Here is a 22,312-nt window from a genome sequence, read left to right on the forward strand (position 1 = left end):
TGTGGGCAAAGGTTTTTTGTGTGTGTGTGTGTAAGACTTCAAAAGGCCAGGCAACAAAAGCAAAACTGGACAAATAGGATCATGCCAAGACAAAATGCTTCTGCACAGCAATAGAAACAATTAATGAAGTGAAGAAGCAACCTATAGAATGGGAGAAAATATTTGCAAACTACTCATCTGATAAGGGATTAATAACTAGAATACATACGAAATTCAAACAACCCAGTGGCAAAACAAAACAAAACAAAACAAAAACCCAATCTGATTTAAAAATGGGCAAAAAATTTGAATAGGCATTTCTCAAAAGAAGACATACAGGCTGGGCTCAGTGACTCACACCTGTAATCTCAGCACTTTGGGAGGCTGAGGCAGGCAGATCACGAGGTCAGGAGATCAAGACCATCCTGGCTAACACAGTGAAACCCCGTCTCTACTAAAAATACAAAAAATTAGCCAGGCATGGTGGCCGATGCCTGTACTCCCAGCTACGCAGGAGGCTGAGGCAGGAGAATGGTGTGAACCCGGAAGGCAGAGCTTGCAGTAAGCCAAGATCACGCCACTGCACTCCAGCCTGGGCGACAGAGCGAGACTCCGTCTCAAAAAAAAAGACATACAAATGGCCAACAGTTACACGAAAAAAATGCTCAACATCACTAATCATCAGAGAAATGCAAATCATAATACAATGAGATATGATCTCACCCCGGTCAAATGGCTTTTACCAAAAAGATAAGCAACAATGGATGCTGCTGGCAAGGATGTGGAGAAAGGGAAACGCTTTTACACTGTTGGTAGAAATGTAAATTAGTATAGCCACAATGGAGAACAGTATGGAGAGTTTTCAAAGAACTAAAAATATAATCCAGCAATTCCACTACTAGGTATATACCCAAAAGAACGAAAATCAATATGTTGAAAAAAATCTGCATTTCTATGTTTTTTGCAGTACTAATTTATAATAGCCAAAGTATAGAATTGACCTCAGTGCCCACTAGCAGATTCAAGAATGGTATATACAATAGAATACTATTCAGCCATAAAAATAATAATGAAGTCATGTCATTTGCAGCAATGTGGATGGAAATTATGTTAAGTGAAATAAGGCAAGTATAGAAAGACAAATATCACATATTCCCACTCATATGTGGGAAAGTTTTTTAAAAAGTGGATCTCATAAGACCCACTGTTAGACAGATCAGTAGGGTGGCTACAGTTTACAATAATCTATTGTGCATTTCAAAAGAGCTAGAAGAGAAAAATTCCAATAGTTTTAGCACAAAGACAAATATTAAAATGATGGCCATCCCAATTACACTGATTTGATCTTTATGTTTTATATGAATATATTAAATTATCACATGTACCTCCAAATTATGTACATCTCTTATGCATCAATATGAAAAAACATAAATGTTTTCTAAGTCTGCCAGATAATCTTAGATAAAAACTTAAGAAGATCAAAAATAACATCAAGTATTTTTCCAATCACAGTGGCATAAAAGAAATTAATAACAGGAGGAATTTTGGAAACTCACAAATACATGAAAATTAATAACATGCTCCTGAACAACCAATGAGTCAAAGAAGAAATCAAGAGAGAAATTTTTAAATATATTGACACAAATGAAAACAGAAACACAACATACTAAAACTTATGGAATGCAGCAAAACCAGTTATAAGAGGAAGTTTTTAGCAATGAATGCTTACAACAACAAGAAAATCTCAAATAAACAACTTAATGCTAACCCTTCAGGAACTAGAAAAAGAAGAACAAACTAAGCCCACAATCAATAGTAGGAAAAAATGATAAAGATCAGAGCAGTAATCAATGAAATAGAGACTACAAAGACAACAAAAAGACCAATGGAATGAAGAATTGGTTTTTTGAATAGCAAACAAAATCAACAAACCTTTAGCCAGACCAAGGAAAAAAGGGAGATAACTCAAAATCAGAAATGAAAGAAGAGTTATTACAACTGATACGACACAAATGCAAAGGATCATAAGAGACTACTATGAACAGTTATATACCAACAAATTGAAATGGTTAAGTTCCTAGAAACACACAATCTACAAAGTCTGAATCAAGAAGAAATAAAAGGTCTGAACAGATGAATAAAGACACTGATTTCATACTAAAATATTTCCCCTCAAAAGAAAGGCCTAGGACAGAAGGGCTTCATGGTGGAATTCTGCCAAACATTTAAAGAAGAACTAATACTAATCCTTCTCAAACTCTTCCAAAAAAACTTAAGGAGAAATACTTGCAAACTCACTTTATGAGGCCATCATTATCCTGATACCAAAGCCAAACAAACACTCCACAAGAAAAGAAAATTAGAAGCTAATATCCCTGATGAACATACGTTTAAAAAATCCTCAGCAAAATACTAGCACACTGATTTTAACAGTACACCAAAAAGGATCATTCACCATGATCCATGGGATTTATCTCAGGAATGCAAGGAGATGCAAGTCAATCAATGGGATATACCATATTTAAAAGTACAAAATGATATGAACAACTGAATATATGCAGAAAAGGCATTTGATGAAATTCAACATCACTTCATGATTAAAAACTCCCAACAAATCTGGCATAGAAAGAATGTACTTCAGCACAATAAAGGCTGAACATGAAAAGCACATAGCTAATACACTCAACAGCAAAGAATGGAAAGCTTTCCATCTAAGGGCAGGAATAAAGAGAAGGTTGCCCACTCTCATGCTTCTATTCAATACAGTACTGGAAGTTCTAGCCAGAGCAATCAGACAAGAAATAAAAAGCACTCAAATAGGAAAGGAAGAAGTGAAATTGTGTCTGTTTGCTGAAGACATAAGCTTCTATTTAGAAAATCCTAAAAGCTCCATCCTAAAACTGTTAGAACTAATAAATGAATTCAGCAAACTTGTAAGGTACAAAATCAACACACAAAAATCGGCATTCTTTTATACTAACAACAAACTACCTGAAAAAGAAATTAAGAAATCAATCCCATTCATGATAGTATCAAAAAATAAAATACTTAAGAGTAAATATAACCAAAGGAGGTGAAGTATCTGTATACTAAAAACTACAAAACATTGATGAAAAAAATGTAGATAGTACAAATAAATGGAAAGGTATTCAATATTTAAAGTTATCCCAGTATTTAATATTGTTAAAATGTTCATACTACCTGCTATTTATTGTACTACCTGCTATTGTGTCTCAAAGCTCATGGGTTGCAAACTTAACCAACAATGCAACAGTGTTTGAGGTGGGACCTTTAAGAGATATTGTGAGGGCTCTGCCCTCATTACTGAATTAGTTATATTAAGAAAGTGGATTCTTGTCAGTCACCATGTGCAAAAAAGTTTTAAAGAAGAAAAAAACATGTAAAAGAAAGTGGGCTCATTATCATGACTGGGTTTGTTTTAAAAGTAAATTCAAACTTCTCTTTCTCTCTCTTACCATGTGACGCCTTCTGCCATGTTATGACACAGCAAGAAGGCCCTTACCAAAGGCAGCCCTTTGATCTTGGACTTCTCAGTCTCCAAAACAGTGAGCCAAATAAATTACTGCTCATTGTAAACTACCCAGTCTGCGGTATTCTGTTGTAGCAGCATAAAATAGACTGAGACACTACCCCAAAGAGATCTACAGAATCAATGCAATCCCTATCAAAATTCCAATGTAATGTTTTCCAGAAATAGAAAAAAAATTCTAAAATTTGGATGAAATGACGAAAGACCTAGAATAGCCCAGACAATCTTGAGCACAAAGAACAAAGCTGGAGGCATCACTCTACCTGACTTCAAAATTTATTACAAAGCTATAGTGATCAAAAGAACATGGTACAGGCATAAAAACAAACACATTGACCAATGGAACAGAATACAGAGCCGAGAAATAAACTTACATATTTATGGTAGATTGATTTTGAACAAAATTTAGAAGAACACACAATGGAAAAAAGACAATTTCTTCAATAAGTGGTGCTTCGAAAAGGGAATATCCACAAGCAGAAAAATGAAATTGGACTCTTATCTCACACCATATTAAAAAAACAACTCATAATGGATTAAAGACTGAAATGTAAGACCTAAAACTATAAAATTACTAGAAGAAAACTAGGGGAAGTGCTCTACAACATTGGTCTACAGAAAGATTTCTTGAACATGACTTCAAAAATACAGGCAAAAGCAAAAACAAAGAAATGAGATTGCATCAAACTAAAAATGGGAACAACACAGCAAAGCTACCATGCATGGATTGGGAGAAAATATTTGCAAACCATAGATATAATAAGGGGCTAATTTCCAAAATATATAAGAAACGTAACTCAAAAGCAAAAATCCAAGTAACCTAATCAAAAAAATGGGCAAAGGACCCAAACAGATACTCTCAAAAGGTTACTTATAAATGACCAACAGATATTTGAAAAACTGTTCATCATCCACGATCATCAGGGTAATGCAAATTTAACACAGTAAGATATCACTTCACACCTGTTAGAATGGCTATTATCAAAAAGACAAAAGATAAGTGTAGGTGAGAGTGTAGAGAAAAGAGAACCCTTTTGTACTGTTGGTAGGAATATAAATTAATACAGCTATTACAGCAAACAGGATGGAGGCCCCTCAGAAAACTCAAAATAGACTTACCATATGATTTGACAATCCCACTTCTGGGTATATACACAAAGGAAATGAAATCAGTAGCCTGAAGACATATCTGTACTCTCATGTTCATTGCAGCCTTATTCACAGTAGCTAAGATATGAAAGCCACCTAGGTGTCCATTGTGAGATGAATGGATAAAGAACATGTGGTATATAAACACAATGGAATACCACCCAGCCTTTAAAAGGAAGAAAATCCTTATTTGCAACAACATGGATGACCCTAAAGGGCATTAAACTAAGCAAAATAAGCAGGAACAAAAGGACAAATAATGCATGATGTCACTTATACACGAAATCTAAAAATGTTGAACTCATATAGAGTAGAATGATGGTTACCAGAGCCTGGGGGAGGGGGAAAGAGGAGCTGTTGATCAAAGGGTACAAATTTTCAGTTAGACTGGAGGAATAAGCTTTAGTGATCTATTGCACAGTTGGTGACTATAATAAATAATAACACATTGTATGTTTCAAAATTCCTAAAGGAGATTTTAAATGTTTCACCACAAAAAAAAAAAAAAAGTTAAGTATGTGAGACTGATTTAATCACTTCACATTGTAAACATGTATCAAAACATCACATTCTACCCTATAAATATATACAATTATTTGTTAAATAAAATTAAAATTTAAAAAATATGTGCAATAAAAATATCCATCTTACTTGGTTATGCTCTAGAGTTTCAAAAAGTTGTTCATCAGACTTTAGTAACGGAATGCCTGTTCGATAGTGAACTTCGTAAGAAAACGTCATGGTTGTCCACGTCTGACTGATTTCATTAATAACCTAGTAATCAACAATATAAATTAATTAATGTGCACAAAATTCAACTGAGAATCAACATCTAGGCTATTATGTGGAATTAATTATTTTTCAATTTTCAAAAATGCAAACTGATATATTATTCGCTTCAGTTTTTTCCTCCAAGTAATTCATGGTGATGGGGTTTGAAGAATGAATATTATCACATCAAAGGAATGAGCATCACACTGATATCAAACTTCTATTGAATGTGAGTGTATCATCCCTAACCAAAACAGAATTTGAGAGCAAGAAGGGACTTCAATGATTACCTAAATGTTTGGTAGATATTATTTACAAATTAGCCAGCATGAAATAGGTAACGCCTTAAATGTGAATCTCAGTCTTCTGTGTGAATCTGGGTAAGCTAATTACCTCTCTATACCTCAGTTTCCCCATCTGTAAAATAGAGATACTATTACTTACCTCAGAAGATTAAATGGGTTAATATAAATAAAGCACTTAGAGCGGTGCTGGCTACCAAATAAAGGATATGTAAGTATTTTCTGCTATAATCATCATCATCAACAGGACCAATCCTCCTGTTTTACCGTGGCTTAGATGATCCTAGTTCCTGCTCATCCCACACCTAATGAACAGCAAGGAACAAAGTGGGACTCATCTCTCCAGGCTTCCAGGACATCAAAAGGACTTTTCTCTAAGTTGGCTTTTATGCAAATACCCAAAATTAACCAAGTAGAAATGAACCAGCCCGAGGACACTACCTTCTCAGTCCCCAGCTCTTTCACTGCTTTGTCCACGATCCTTCGGACATCATCTTCCGCTCTGTATAACTGCAGTGCTAACAAATCTGCCAAAGTTGTGGCTTCATTTATTAAAAACTTGACCTGATTGGGGTGAAAAAAAGGTAGACTTTATATTCCACATATATTAGTTCCTTTTGCCTAAAGGCTGGTGAAATGAATCCTAACTAAAATATACTCAAGTCAGGTGCTGAATACATCTCTCGTCTTGAAAGATGCGGACAATCTAAGACATTCCTTTTAAACTCACAATTCCTGAGGTGTCACCTGCTGGAAGCAAGGGACAAAGTTTAGTCACATTCGTGCTACCCTATTTTCTTTGTTTCACATCTTTCCCTTGTCAGCACATTTCTTAGCTCCTTTGCCCACAAAACCCATTTTTAAAGAGAATCTCATTGTTCATTTATTATAATTTGGTTGAAGTCCCAGGAATCAGGTAGTGGCTCATTTGTCTTTTCTTCCTAAATAACCCTATTCACTGAACATAATTCCCAGCTGCTTCTGTGATTTAACCTAGTTTTACCACTAATTTAATCTCAGTTCATTGGCAAAAAATTCTCTTACTCATAGTGTCATTATTCATATTTACCATGTGAAAAATAATTCTCATTTCCACATTGCCTTGTGACAATGACTCCTCTTCTCTCACACTGACTCCCCTTCCCTACCCTATATTTGGTCTTGAAGACATCCTTAGCTCTTTGACATACCCAAACTCACTCATGTCTCCTGTAAGTGAAGAATTGAGACAGGCACAGGGTTGCAGGAAAGCCATTTTCTTTCCTGCTTTTGCTAAGAATATCCAGAATCTGCTTCTGGGAAGTTGCCACTCTCTGCTCTACCCCTCCCTACCCTCTAACATTCTTCAATAACATCCATCCCTCTGCATAAGAGGACCAAATGCTCCAGTTTGCTCAGGGCTGAGGGGTTTCTAGCAAGTGGATTTCAGGGATGTAAGACTTTCAGTGCTAAAACCTGGAAAGTCCTGAGAAAACTAGATGAGTTTTGCCAGGCTATCTCTGTGTCAGTTTTGGCCTCACTCTAGAGTTGCTGGGACCAGCGAGCTAGGTCTGCCCTTGAGAAGGAATGAGCAGAGATGTGTAATAGGGCCACCCTGATTAGTTGTGCAATTTGTGTACTGAACATGGACACCAGCCCAGATGACAAATGGAGATGGAAGCCAGCCTTGCCGGTCGCGGTGGCTCAAGCCTGTAATCCCAGCACTTTGGGAGGCCGAGGCGGGTGGATCATGAGGTCAGGAGATCGAGACTGTCCTGGCTAAAACGGTGAAACCCCGTCTCTACTAAAAATACAAAAAATTAGCTGGGCGTGGTGGCGGGCGCCTGTAGTCCCAGCTACTCGGGAGGCTGAGGCAAGAGAATGGCGTGAACCCAGGAGGCGAAGCTTACAGTGAGCCGAGATCGTGCCACTGCACTCCAGCCTGGGCGACAGGCAAGACTCCGTCTCAAAAAACAAAAAGGAAGCCAGCCTCTGCTCTGCTGTCCTGGGGACAATCTGGAGGAGGGTGCCTTTTTCTAAATTGTCTGTCAGAGCAGGCGACTTTTTCTAGCTGGCAAAAAGGCATAACACAGGCAAGTAGAGGCTATGCTGAGACAAAATTTTATTGGCAGAAATATGAGAAGGGGATGGGGAGCAGAGCACATAGTCTACTACACATTCAAAGATTCGATAAAAATTTTCTGAATGCACAAATTAATTACAAAGTCTAAATAGCCAATGTCTAAAAGACTCTATAAAAAATACAATAGTGACAATAGCTTCAGAGATCCATTTATTGAGCACTTACTACATACTAGGTCCTTTATATACAGTCATTCATCACTTAACAATGGGGATATGTTCTGAGGAATGTATTGTTAGGTGATTTTTGTCATTGTGTGAACACTATGGAGTGAACTTGCACAAACCTAGATAGCATAGCCTACTACGCAACTATGGTACATGGTGTGTAGTAGGCTATGCCATTTATGCCATGCTCCCAGGCTACGAACCTATACAGCACATTACTGAACACTGCAGGCAATTATAACACAGTGCTAAGTAGTTGTGTATCTAAACATACTTAAACATATAAAAGCTACAGTAAAAATACAGTATCTTTTTATGGGACCAGTATAGTATATGTGGTCCAGCACTGACTGAAATGTCATTATGCAGTGCATGACTATGTGTATATATGTGTATGCATATGTGTTTTAAACATATGCGTATACATGTGTGTACATCTATATTTTGTATATTATTTCTCATGTGTATGTGTGTGGGTGTGTGTATATATACACACATATATATAAAATTTCCAATGTGTTCACCCAGTCTGCATGGGAAGTATTATATTTATTTTATAAAAGAGCCAACCAAGTCATAAAGAACAGGAAACTTGTCCCAGATCCCAGAGCTGCTAAGTGTTAGAGTTAGAACCACAAAGCCCAGGCTATCCCCACTTCTCCACAATGCCCTTGCCCGTTTTCCTACTCTGCAACACCCCTTCACATCCTGAGAGCCTTTCTTCAGTGTGCCCCTCAAACTCTTGATTTGCTTAATGAAAACATACACACATTAGACTTTTTATATATTTTAAACTCATAAAGTCACCTTCCCTGAAGAGTGCATAAGGTTGTTATATTTGCTTTCAATAGACATAGAAAGGCAAGAAAATAGAAGCTCAAGTGGCATGGACACATGAGAAACCACTTTATGCCTTGCAATAAAATCAAAATCATCAAAAGACCATGAAAAAAAGGGACCATTATTAAATGAATTATGGGTGAAAAAGAAATCACAATTTTGGATTCCTTTTTCCCACAAATTCACTTTTATACTTTCTGACCCTTTCCATAATAAGATTATTTGCAGCCATCTCACCAGATGGCTAGCTCTATAAAATGTTTTCATATTATCTCACTTATTCCTTGCAAGATTCCCCTAATGTATAAGAGCAGATAGCATCCCTTCTCATTTGATTACTAAAAAGCAAAACTCAAATGAAAGAGGTTAAGTGACTTGCTTAAGGTCACATAGCCAGTAAGAGAAAAAAGGGGAGCAAGAACTAGGACCTTGGGCATCCAGACCACTGATCCCCTCAAAGAGCTTGATCTCCTACGTCTGACTAGAGACCTTTTCATAAATTACACTTCATCCTGGATGATGCAAACCAAGAAGTAACACTTCACAGTCACAAAAATATTCAATTAGTGAGACCGAGGATACTGACCCCAATAGCTTTCATCAGCTGGTGCCAATGCCTGTCCCTGAGGGCAGGGCTCTGTAACTCTGTGATGGCCCTCAGGGAGGCTGTCATGTCCTTAACCGTGCCTTCCAGGCCTGTGTAAGCATCCCAGATGCGGACTTCCTTGTTGAGTGACCCAATTTCCTAAAGAAAAGTGGAGGATAAAACCTAGCTCCAAAGATATAATAACAAGTATATATTAATAATTTGCCTCCTTTGGAAGAATAAATATGTGCATTTCCCAACTCCCGGATTAGAAAAGAGTGAAAGCATTTGAACTCCTAGACCAAGGACCAAAACCAGAGAAACGGAAAGGGATCCACTCATTTGTACATTACAAGTCCACTATGTATAAGCCACTTGGATATACTGCTTTCTCATTCACAAGATCTAACTGAATGTCCCATGAGGAAACATAGGTAAGTAACAGAGTTCACAGGACACGTGCAATAAAGAATGTTTCCTCTATAAACATAAATAAATGGAAACAGATTGTTATTGGATTACTAAGACCTCCTTCAGAATACATGACTCATTTAAACAATAGCTTTGGAATGATGATTACCTTTGAGTGCCTGTTTCTTGAAACTTAAATATTTCACCATCTTAAAATGCCAAATACGTCCCTTGACTTGGCTGGTCCTCTCAGCCCAAGGAACAACATCAGCAATTGTGAATGAGAAAACCCGTAAGAATATAACTAGAACTCAGCAAAAAATAAAGGGCAATGTGACTCCATGACATCCAAAAGAATGAAGGGACATCTTAGTTTGGGTCTGTGGGACTGGCATAATATAGGGGAAAATACAGGCGAGAGTGGGTAGGAGCTGAAGCAAAGCAGCCCTGGGGTGGAAAGAAGCAAATGGCCCTGTCACTTTTAACTGCCTTTCACTGATACGCATTTTGGCTTTATCCAAAGATGCTATGTCTTCAGAGGGCATACTGCTATGCAGAAAAGATATCAAAGTCCAGTAAGTACCAAATTACAATCAGTTCAGTTCTGTATATGTTGAGCTCCCTTGGGATACCAGAGTCATTAATAAGAACAGAGATCACAGTATTCCACATAAATCCAGAGGTGGCATACTCCTATTAGTTGCCCCAAATTCCAGAACCAAAAGGTACCTTTTCAGATACAAAATGTTTATTATGGTTGCTAAGTAAAGAAATCAAAAGCTTTCAGAAGCCTGACCCCTTGGCCCTGATAATGTTCCTCTCTGTTCTAGGAAGCTGTAGGAAGCTCATAATTAGAGCAGCTTCTCATAAATTCATTAACCCTAATATGCTTCTATCAATTCACTCACAGAAAGGCAGGCTTGATTAGAAGTGCAACTGACTAAGGGTGAAAAAAAACACTGTCTGTTAACACTCTGTTAGAAGGAAATAAGTACATGCAGCCCAATAGACCAGATACTAGGTTAGGGAAGATGGAAGGAGGTGGTGCTGAGAAAGATAAATTGTTGTAATAGACAGCTATGGAACTCGCCTTGGCAAACCTTCTGAGTTCTACATCCATCTGTTCCACATTAATCTGTCTCCACTGGGTTTTAGTCCAATTATCAATGCTTCTCTGAAAACGCAAAAGCAGATAAAAGTGTCAACAACATTTGGTGAAAGCAAGTCTCTGCAGCAAAATATATAAACTGATGATACACAGTAACTCTATCATCCAGTGGAAAGTCAATTTTTAAAATATTAACTGCACTTGTCAAAACTTCCCTATCACCAAAACAAAAAAGTTGTCAGAACATGTCAAGCTAAAGGCTAAAACATTATGATATATTAATTTCTAGTAGCGATGATAAATTCCATACACATACCATCATTATCACTTAATCCTGTGTACTTTGAATAAACTGATAAGTAGATTTAAATAAGACTTTTATAATTCTACATGTAATAAGCTTTCACATGAAAATTTTCATCCATTATAAACAACACTCTCATTAACCATTTCTTGACCATATTTTATAATTATATTTCTATATGGCTTTCAATTACCTTAAAAGATTATAGTGCTTATTGCAATATGCCTCATTCCCTAGAACTTATTTTTTCACTTAAGTTTTTAACTTAATTAACCATATACAAATTATTTTTAGTAAGGGTCTGTTTGTATATGCCCAGGCATGTAAGTATAAGCATAGGTATATGTATGAGTTGGTATGCACAGATGACTACATGTGTAATATATATTTATATATTAATTTTTATTTATATTCTATACAATCTCCCCAAAGGATTTGAGGCAGTTAGCTTATTATACAAAGTTTCATCCTGAACTAAAAATAAAAACAACTGCTATTCAAAGAATAATCATCCACTAACAGAGATATATGAATTCTAATTTGGGGCTGGGGTGGGGACCTAATTTCCACATATTTCAAGGCATTACAAAATCCAAATAGAATGCCCAGGCTCTACAAACTGAATATATAAAAGAACTACTAAATAAAAAGCATATTTTGAAAAAGCACATCTTACTCGAACATAAATGATGACATCCCACAGTCCCTTGAGCAGTTTTATTTCTTTGCGACACTGTTTCATTTGTTTGTACTCTGGAAGAGCCACTTCAAAAAGACGAGTAGATTCTTGCATCTGCAACATTTCTTCTTCTAAGGCCTCGAGTTCTTGATTTGCCTAAGGAGAGAACATAAACACCTGCATACAAACTGCCAGAGAAAGAGAAGACATGCAGTTCTGGAGTTCTGGTTATCTCAACATTTCAATCTTTGATTCTAAAAGGGAAATAAAAAGAAATCTGCAGCATAATTATTGGCAAAATGTAGAAGGTTTTAGAAGAGCAAACTCAGCTAGCTACTCAAAAAGTGAGAATAGACTACTATTAAACACAGTAACTTAACAATACTCTCCCTATACACGTATTTTAGCAAAATTTCCTCCTCATCAGATTTCTCTGAATACAATTTTTCCTCTTGGCTTTTGTACTGAGAACTGGGGAATTTTCTGAGGAACCAAAGTTGGGGCTCTAGAAACTTCCACGTAAGAATGAATTATCTTTTTAATAATGACTTAGCTTATTAAAACTTTCAGATCTAAAAAATACCCTACAGATTATCAATAATATCAAATGCACTGAAGAGAATTTGTGAAATAAAACACAAAGCTAAAAACACAGCCCAGTATGAAAACATCACCATAGGACTATCTTTATCAAGTTTCACTTATATATGCCATCTATGTAGAACAGTTTACATTTTACACCAAACTTAAATACTGGCATGTTTTTTCTTTTGTGATGAACCAACTCTTAATTTTCATCTTTAATTAACAAAACGGTACTATGTTTATATGGTAAAAGTTCAAGGTGTAGAGGAGCATTTGCAAGGCAGGAAAGCAATCCTTCAGGTTCACTCTCATTCTTTCGGATGCTATTTCTGTAACTCCCAATTCTGTGCTCAAGCTGCTCTTTCTTGATTGATCACATTTAGACATTATATTAGGTTACTACTGGCTTTGCAAAAGAAGGATTTGACTTTGTTTTTCCACTTTCTATTTTCTCCCATCCTTCTCCCAAGATTCAACAATTGTATTACTTCAGTTTCTTTGAATTTTAAATACCCATACTTAACGCTCGTGTTCCATCAACCTTCAACTTTTTCAATTGACAAATAAAAATTGTACATATTTATCACGTACAACATGATGCTTTGAAATTGCAAGACCGGACACAGTGGCTCATGCCTGTAATCCCAGCACTTTGGGAAGTCATAGTGAGTGGATCGCTTGAGCCCAGGAGTTTGAGACCAGCCTGGGCAACGTGGCGAAACCCCATCTCTATTAAAAGTGCAAAAAAATAAAAATAAGAATAAATTAGCTGGGCATGGTGGCATGTGCGTGTAGTCCCAGCTACTCGGGAGGCTGAGGTGGGAGAATGACCTGAGACCGGGGAAGGTTGGGGCTGCAGTGAGTTCAAATCACGCCACTGCATTACAGCCTGATCAGAGAGACCCTGTCTCAAAAAAACAAAAAAAATCTATACATTGTGAAATGGCTCCATAGAGCTCATTAATATATGCATTACCTCACATACCTCATCATCTCACACTTTTTATGGTAAGAACACTTAAAATGTACTCAGCAATTTTCAAAATACAAGATGTTGCTATTAACTATAGTCACCATGTTGTACAAGAAGTCTTGTGAACTTATTCCTAACTGAAATTTTCTGCCCTTGCCTAACATCCTCCCAACCCCAACTCTGCTCTCTTCATTACCTACTATGTAAAGAATATTAGTATCCTGCTTTCATTTTTACAAGTTATATCTTCACAAACAAGAACTGCAATTCTTTTAGTTTTAAAATGTTTTATTATGAAACATTTTATACATGTAAAAAGATTTATGAGTTTCCTCCCCATCTAGCCTAAGAAATATGACTAATAATTTTTAATGCCTTTCTCAATTTTATCCCTCTTTTCCCTACTATTTAACCACAAAACCTAATTTTTTATTTAATAATTTTTATATTTTCACATTAACGTACTGCTAAATGCTAGATATTAAAATTTATGTTTGTGAAATGTAGTTTACTATATGTCACGTTTCAATTGATATTTATGTTCACCTATATATTCACGATGATGTGTGTGAAGCTCATTTCCTCTACTGCATAGTACTACATTATATGAATATGTACTTTTTTTTTTTTTTTTTACTTCTAATAGTCATTTTGGCTTTTCCTATGTTTCACCCTTATTACTAATGCTACTAGGATCTTTCATGTTCCCTATCATACAGTATTTTACGTAGAGGTTTAATTCTTTTATTAGGTAAAAATGTCTTCTAAGTGTTTCTATCATAAATGAATGTTGAATGATAGCTAAAGTTCTTTTGGCATTTCTTGCGATAATCATACGATTTTTTTCTTCCTAATTTGTTAATGCAATTAATTATAATGATTTTCTAATGTTAAGTGAAACTTATTTTCCTTAAATGAAAACTTGTATATTGATATAATTTGATTGCTTTGTTTAGTATGTTTGTATCTACATGTACATGAGAAAGACTGATCTATATTTTTTTCCTTATACTATGGTTTTATAAAAATCAGACAAGCTTCATAAAATAATTTTTGAGTGTTCATTCTTCTTCAGGTTCCTGGAATCATGTGAACAGGATGTTTCTTGAAAGCTTCTTAAGATTCACCTGTAAAGCCATCAGGGCTTCTTAATCTTTTGGAATTTTTTTTTTTCCGTTTTTTAACAACTGGTTAATATTTTTCTTTTTATTTTCATGCTGGCTAAGTTTGAATAGTTATATGACTACTCAGATTTACTGAGACAGTTTTGGTAAATTCTATTTTTCTAAAACTTTATCCATTTTGTTTAAGTTTTTAAGCTTCTTGTTAATAGTGCTCTATATTTTTGAATGTATGCTGTTTCTGTACAATCGTTCCCTATTTTATTCTAATACTGTTAATTTTGTTTTTTTTTTTTTTCTGTTTTTCCCTTGATGATTTCACCAGAGATTTGTCCACAGAGTTAGGCTTTTCTAAGAACCAAATTTGGCACTGTCTGGAGTATAACTAGTTATTCATCAATATAAATAACTAGAGCTATTTTAGTGATGGTTCACTATAAATAACTAGAGTTATTTTAGTGATGGTTTATTGGTGGTAAACATATTACATTTTTGTTTACCTGAAATATCTTCATTTCACTGTTATTGAGATATAATTTTTCCCAGTAGAATTGAAAGACATCATCCACTACCTTCTGGCTCTCATTTTTGCTAATGAGAAGTACGCCCTTAGCCTAATCATCATTTCTAACAAGTGATCAGTCTTTTCTGTCTGGTTGCTTTGAAAATCTTTTTGCTTTTGGTATTCTGCAGTTCACTGTGATGTGTCTAGATGCAGTCTTTGTATTTATCCTGGTTGGGAGTCAGTGAATTTCCTGAATCTATTGATTCATGTTTTGACCAGTGTATTAGTCACGGTTCTCCAGAAAGATAGAACCAACAGGGAAAAATAAATAGATATAGGAGGGAAGTTGTATTAGGAGTATTGGCTCACATGATTATGAAGGCTGAAAAGTCTCACAATAAGCCATTTGCAAGCTGGAAATCCAGTAGTGTGGCTCAGTGCAAGTTCAAAGGCCTCACAACCAGGAAAGCTGATAGTACAATCCTCAGTCTGGGGGCCAAAGGCCTAAGAACCAGATGCTGAGGGTGGGGGGCTGTAGGTTCAAGTCCAGGAGTCCAAAGTCCAGGGACACTGGAATTCTGCTGTCCAAGACCAGGAGAAAGGTATTCCTTTTCCAGGGGAGACAGTGAATTTGCCTCTCCTCTGCCTTTTTCTTCTATCTGGGCCCCCAGCCAGTTGGACAATGCCCACCCACACTGCAGGTGGATCTTCCCCACTCAGTCCACCAACTCACAAACCAGTCTCTCCTGTGTCCTCATGGACACATCCAGAAATAATGTTTTACCAGCTCCGTAGGTATCCCTTAATCTAGTCAAGTTGACACCTAAATTTAACCATCACAACCAGTCCTTTAAAAGTCTCAGCTATTATCTTGTAGACTATATTCTGTTCATTCTCTCTTCCAGGAAGTACCAAGAGAAGAGCTGGATGGCATTCTAACTTCTGTGTGTCCTTTAAGCTGTTTTATATTTTCCATCTCCTTACACCTATTCCTGCATTCTAAGTGATTTCTTCCAATGTAATTTGTATTTCACTAATTCTCTTTCCAATTTTAATGAGCTCTTTAACCCATCTGCTGAGTTGTATTTTTTTTTCACAACTGCATTTTTCATTTCCATAAGTATCTGGCCCTTTTTCAAATTCAACTGATCACTGTTGATAGCCTCAAAACTGAGAACTTGCTCATTTTTTTCAATATTATCTTTTATTTCCTTCTAATATCTAAAGCTTTGTATGGATCCATATCTGTGGTTTATTTCAACTGACTCTTATGCGTAATGGTGTGTTTACTGTTTTATTGTGGACTCATATTTGACTGAACTTAATCTGTTGGACCCCTAAAGAGACTGAATGAGAGTGCTTTTTTCCAGAGATGATTTAGGTTTGCTTCTACTAGTTGCTAGGAAGATATTTGTAACCATTTCAATTTCCTGGCTTAGAAATTCCTTAAACATAGGGGTAGTATAAAACTGGACCATAGACCCTTGTGAGAACAGGAATATGTTAACAAACTCCCAGAGCATCATTTTCTGTTTTTTTCACCCTACTCTGAGCATTAGTGAAGACCCATAGAGACTCATAGGCTTCCTTTGCAGGCTGCAGACCTTCCCTAGCTCACTCTCCAATGAGGGTATCACCTTAAGAGCACCTTCTATTTCTCCATGAGAAACTTAATCTCATAGTTCTAGACTTCTGATATTTTCATTTTCACTACAGCAGCACAGGCTTCTGCATTTGCCTCTACTTTTTCTTGTCCTTTAGCGATTTGTCTTATGTTCTTGTGAGCTCAGCAATAGATTAAAAATTATACATTTGTGAATATGTTTTCAGCATCTGTTTTGTGAAAGAGGGCTTTTCAAAATGTCTGGTCTACCATAATCTCCAAAGTCAATATCCCTTTGATTTATTTTTAATCATTTTTTCCTATTATGTATACTAATTCCATTATTCCTAGAAATATATACCCAGTTATGGCCGGGCACAGTGGCTCACGCTTATATTCCCAGCACGTTGGGAGGCTAAGGCAGGCAGATCACTGGAGGTCAGGAGTTCAAGACCAGTCTGGCCAACAGGGTGAAACCTCGTCTCTACTAAAAATACAAAAATTATCCAGGTGTGGTGATGCGTGCCTGTCTGTGGTCCCAGCTACTTGGGACGTTGAGGCAGGAGAATCACTTGAACCTGGGAGGCAGAGGTTGTAGCGAGCTGAGATCATGCCACCATACTCCAGCCTGGGCAACACAGCAAGACTCTGTCAAAGAAAGAAAAGGAAAGGAAAACAAAAGGAAAAGGAAAGGAAAGGAAGAAATATCCAGTTATGTTAATTCAGCTGGTTATTATACGGTTACTGTATCTTTGGCTGTGAAGAAATGGTAGCACTTTACAAGGGAGCCTCATTTTAAAGGGAGGGATTCACTGCACTGTTCCCCTTATTTGTGGAAAGTCAGTGGTTTCTGTCTTGTGGACTGAGATACCTTCAGTACCAGGGTCCACTATACCAGCCCAGAGCAAGAATACATATGCCTTCCGCTGAGTCTAACTAGATTAACATTAGATATGTCTGCTGAACAAACACACCAACAACATGACTTTAAGAAAAAGTTCACCCAGCCCTACTACATTCAAAATATTCCTGTAGTTACAAGCATCTCTGACTTTTAAATATGTAACTATATGCTGTTATAGTATAGCAGGAACATGATAAAATTCAATAAATAACTGTAGTAAATGTTTACATACAGCATGTTGGTTAGTCAAGTAAAAACGTTTCCCCATCCACAATCTGTTCAGACCACCTGCAATTTAGACATAATCTTTAAAAAATAAAAAATAAAACCAAGTATATTAGCATACTCTAACCTACTCCCTTTTCAATGAATATGTTAACCAATTTTCTTCTGCCAAGTGAAAGAGGCAACATGATGCTATAGAATGGTGTTTTCTGAATAAGTGTAAAGCAATTAAATCTAAATTCAACCCAAAATTTGGAAAGAGAGGTAAGGGCTCTGTCAGCTGCACCCGGCGAAGGAGTTAAGACTGTCTCCAGCATGAAGTGAAATCAGGGTGACAGGCTAGATGAGCAACGCAGAAAGGTGCCCAGCTCCTAAATCTAAACTTCACACAATTATTTTCTTATTTTGGTTGCTAGGTAAAGTTCCTAGAGAAACAAAGACACCATTTTTCTAACAAAATTTTAAAACATCTTTTCAAGTGTTTTGTGAATTATTTATCATCTGGATTCTTTGCCCACCATATTCATTCTTATAGTCAACTATAATAAAGTACAGTTGTTCATTATAAACTAGGATTGAATGACTCAACAATCTTCATGTCCAGGGTTAAGTATAAGTTATGGGCTTCCTTGACTATGGTTAAAAGTTATAAGCAAAAAAATCACAAGAGAAGGGGTATAGTGTTTAAAATTTCTGATAAAAAAAAGAAAAGTTTAGATAACCAGAATGTTAATCCTACTTCTGTCACTTACTAACAGAAATCTGTAAGGAATTACTTAATTATACCAACCTTTTTTTTTTTTTTTTTTTTTTTTTTGTGATGAAGTCTTGCTCTGTCACCACGCTGGAGTACAGTGGCGTAATCTCGGCTCACTGCAACCTCTGCCGCCCGGGTTCAAGCGACTCTCCTGCCTCAGTCTCCTGAGTAGTTGGAATTACAGGCACCCACCACCATGCCCAGCTAATTTTTTTTTTTTAATATGTATTTTAGTAGAGACAGGGTTTCACCATGGTGGCCAGGATGGTCTTGATCTCCTGACCTCGTGATACGCCTGCCTCGAATCCCAAAGTGCCTGGGTTACAGGTGTGAGCCACTGTACCCGGCCACAAGCTTGTTTTTTTATTTGAAATAGGAAAAGTAATACAAGCCATATCATAAGGAGACTGTGAGAATTTAAAAGAAATAATGTAAGTCATATGCTTAACAAAATTCTTGACATATATTAAGGACTCAAAAAATAGCAGTAGTTGTTACTCTCTCTAGTATGATTACTATGATGATTGTGATGGTTAATACCAAGTGTCAACTTGATTGGATTGAAGGATACAAAGTATTGTTCCTGGGTGTGTCTGTGCGGGTGTTGCCAAAGGAGATTATTAACAACTGAGTCAGTAGACTGGGAGAGGCAGACTCACCCTCAATCTGGGCAGGCACCATCTAATCAGCTGCCAGCACAGCTAGGATAAAAGCAGGCAGAGGAACGTGGAAGGCCTAGACCGGCTGAGTCTTCTGGCCTCCATCTTTCTCCCATGCTAGATGCTTCCTGTCCTCGAACATTGGACTCCAAGTTCTTCAGCTTTTGGTCTCCTGGACCTACACCAGGGGCTTGCTAGGGACTCTGGGGCCTTTGGCCACAGACTGAAGGCTGCAATGTTAGCTTCCCTACTTTTGAGATTTTGAGACTCAGAGCGGCTTCCCTGTTCCTCAGCTTGCAGATAGCCTACTGTGGGACTTCCCCTTGTGATGGTGTGAGTCATCACACCAGTTTATTAAGGAGTAATATATACTCTTTTCATATATACATCTATCCTATTAGTCCTGTCCCTCTAGAGAACCCTAATACAATGATGATGATGGTTTTGGGAGGCATGATTTGAAATACAATACAATTTACTTAAGGGGAAATTGCTTATAACTGGGTTTTAAATAAATCAATTCCTATTACAACAAAATAAAGAAAAATGTGGCAGTATTTTGTGTCTAAACTTCCATTTTTTAAAGTAGCTATTTTAAGGCACACAGGATATTTGAGATCTGTATTACCTTATCAAGCGCTGTGTATGGATTTTCTGCATTAAATCCAAGAGGGGCATAGCGTCTGAATCTCTCTCTGAACTCAGCCTGCTTTCCCTGATCAGTGCCAAAAAAAAAAAAAAAAAAACCATAAAGTGAATTTCAAACAAATACTTCAATTATCCTTGTAAAACCTTTCTTAAAGCAAAAACTTGGTAAGTAGCTTACGTCAAACAAAATACATTTTTTCCTTATAAGAGTGACTTCCACGTTATGGAGAGGCGAGACTTTCTGTCTGACAGTTGCTGAGATCTTTTTGGTAGTTTCCCATCTTTCAGGTAATTCCTGCAAAAGTAAAGGTATAAATGAGAAATTACTTCAATTCCTAAAACAAATCAACCCTATAGGATTAAATTACTCTAATTTCTTTCTTTTTTTTTTCCTCGAGACAAGGTCTGGCTCTATCCCCTAGGCTGGAGTGCACTGGCATGGTCTCAGCTCACTAAAACCTTCGCCTCCCAGGCTCAAGTAATCCTCCCAGCTCAGCCTCCCCAGTAGCTGGAACTACAGGCACGTACCACCATGCCCGGATAATTTTCATATTTTTTGTAAAGACAGGGTTTCAGCATGTTGTCCGGGCTGGTCTTGAACTAGTGAATTCAAGTGATTCACCTGCCTCTGGCTCCCAAAGTGCTGGGATTACAGGCATGACCCACCACGCCCAGGTAAATGATTCTAATTTCTTTACACTAACCCATGACATCTCTTCATTCTTATATAATGAGTTTATTAAAAGAAAAAAAAAAGGATGAAAGTGATGAAAAGGCTTAGAACCAGGGCTGCAGTACAGGCTGATTCACTGGCACTGCTGGGTTCAGAACTCCAAAACATGTACCAGAACTGTTTTCATCTCAGAATCCATGGAAATCTTTTTAAAATAAACACAAATCTCCCAATTGCTTTGCTGCTGTGGGAATAAAATTAAAGTGCTCTGGAAATGACTTTGTTGATCTCTAACAACTAGAAATGGAAGCCAGCCATATTTAGTAATTTAGCAAGTGAAAAAAAGATGCTTTGAAAATGCTGGGGCAAGGATGAAAATGTGAATCAATCTCATCCTCAGCTTTTCTCTAGCTCCCAAAGCTCTGTACATTCTCCTTCTTGTTGGAGAGTTTGAGGATTGAGGTTGGGTTTATTTTAGGGGACTAGGAGTTTCTGAAGGGAGAAGAGGCAAAGGGAAGAAAGGTGAATTCCTACTCTGTGTAGGACAAAAGACACAATAAATAGTTCAGGTACCAACTCAACTCTGTTCTCCCTGCCTACAATGCAAATAGGACAAAATCAAGTTATTTTCTTTGAGGAGCCACGCATGGGGCATAATTACTGTTGAAAAGCATTCCTTGTGTCCCAACTAACAAAGCACTGTTCCTCTGGGTCATCTCCTGGGACACTGAAATTGTTTTGTCATACAAAACCACCCAGAGTGATGGAATTCTACCTGTGTAGCTGAAGTGCAAAACTCAAAGGTTCTAAAGACTATTTTGTAATCCTCAATAAATATTTGATGAATGATTCAGTAACTGCCAATTATGAAGAACGCACTGTGCTAAGTCTAAATACTATTTGTGTGGTGAGCAGGGTGCTAAAAAGGCAAAACACATTCTCTGACTTAAATTGTTTTATAATCTGTCAGAGTGAGCAGGAGGCACACACAGTAACTATTCTACACAACAGAATGTGTTAACTATCAGGATGTCTATGTGTTATGGAATCAAAATAGCTGGGAGACAATATGGTGACATGACAAGAATACCAAACTAGCTCAGGAAACAAGGGACCTGGGCTCTAAACCCCCTTGTCCTTCCCTCTTGTGGCTTCTCATCAAAACTCTGCATTTTCCCTCTGTACAGAGTCTCACTTTGCATTTCCAATTCCATTCCGTGGAACCTAAGTATTCCATGGAGTCCCTCAGAGGCCGTGGCTGGGAAGCCAGGAAGAAGTTAGATCCATGAGCTCAGGCCCCCTTATCCCTCTTCAAACACAGCAAACCTGCTTTATATTTGGGGATTCCAAACAAGTTTTACTTGATAAAAATAAATTTTCTTGAAAACCAAAAGATCAGATGATCTCCAAAGCCTCTTGAAGTCAGATGATCCACTCAAGGAGGAGGTAACATTGAAACTGAGGCTCAACAAAATGACTAGGTTTCAACAGGCAGAGATTAGGGTGAGATCCCTTGAGGTATGACGACCAATACAGGATAGTGTGAGTGTGTGAGTCCTTATGGAAGCTGGACAGCATTCGGGAAGTTAGGGGCAGTTAGTGAATGTTTCTGAACAGAAAACGGACTGGATAAGTCCTGCAGATTAGAATATTCATCTTGTTTCAGAGTATATTGTGGGTGGGGTGTGAGG

The 22,312-nt window shown here is 37.1% G+C and overlaps 1 protein-coding gene across 1 annotated transcript in view; it reads right to left on the reverse strand.

Annotated features, from left to right (window-relative positions):
- DNAH11 (dynein axonemal heavy chain 11) overlaps positions 1–22,312 on the reverse strand; it is a 371,689-nt gene that overhangs the window by 287,730 nt on the left and 61,647 nt on the right. The window contains exons 19-25 of the mRNA XM_031935967.1: positions 20,127–20,243; positions 19,929–20,015; positions 11,966–12,124; positions 10,968–11,051; positions 9,467–9,625; positions 6,193–6,315; positions 5,330–5,452 (exon numbers count right to left, since the gene is read on the reverse strand). Coding sequence (XP_031791827.1) covers positions 5,330–5,452; positions 6,193–6,315; positions 9,467–9,625; positions 10,968–11,051; positions 11,966–12,124; positions 19,929–20,015; positions 20,127–20,243 — 852 coding nt within the window. The remainder of the gene's footprint in view (positions 1–5,329; positions 5,453–6,192; positions 6,316–9,466; positions 9,626–10,967; positions 11,052–11,965; positions 12,125–19,928; positions 20,016–20,126; positions 20,244–22,312) is intronic.

This window comes from Piliocolobus tephrosceles, chromosome 8, assembly GCF_002776525.5.
Source record: "Piliocolobus tephrosceles isolate RC106 chromosome 8, ASM277652v3, whole genome shotgun sequence".
Classification (NCBI taxonomy): Eukaryota; Metazoa; Chordata; class Mammalia; order Primates; family Cercopithecidae; genus Piliocolobus; species Piliocolobus tephrosceles.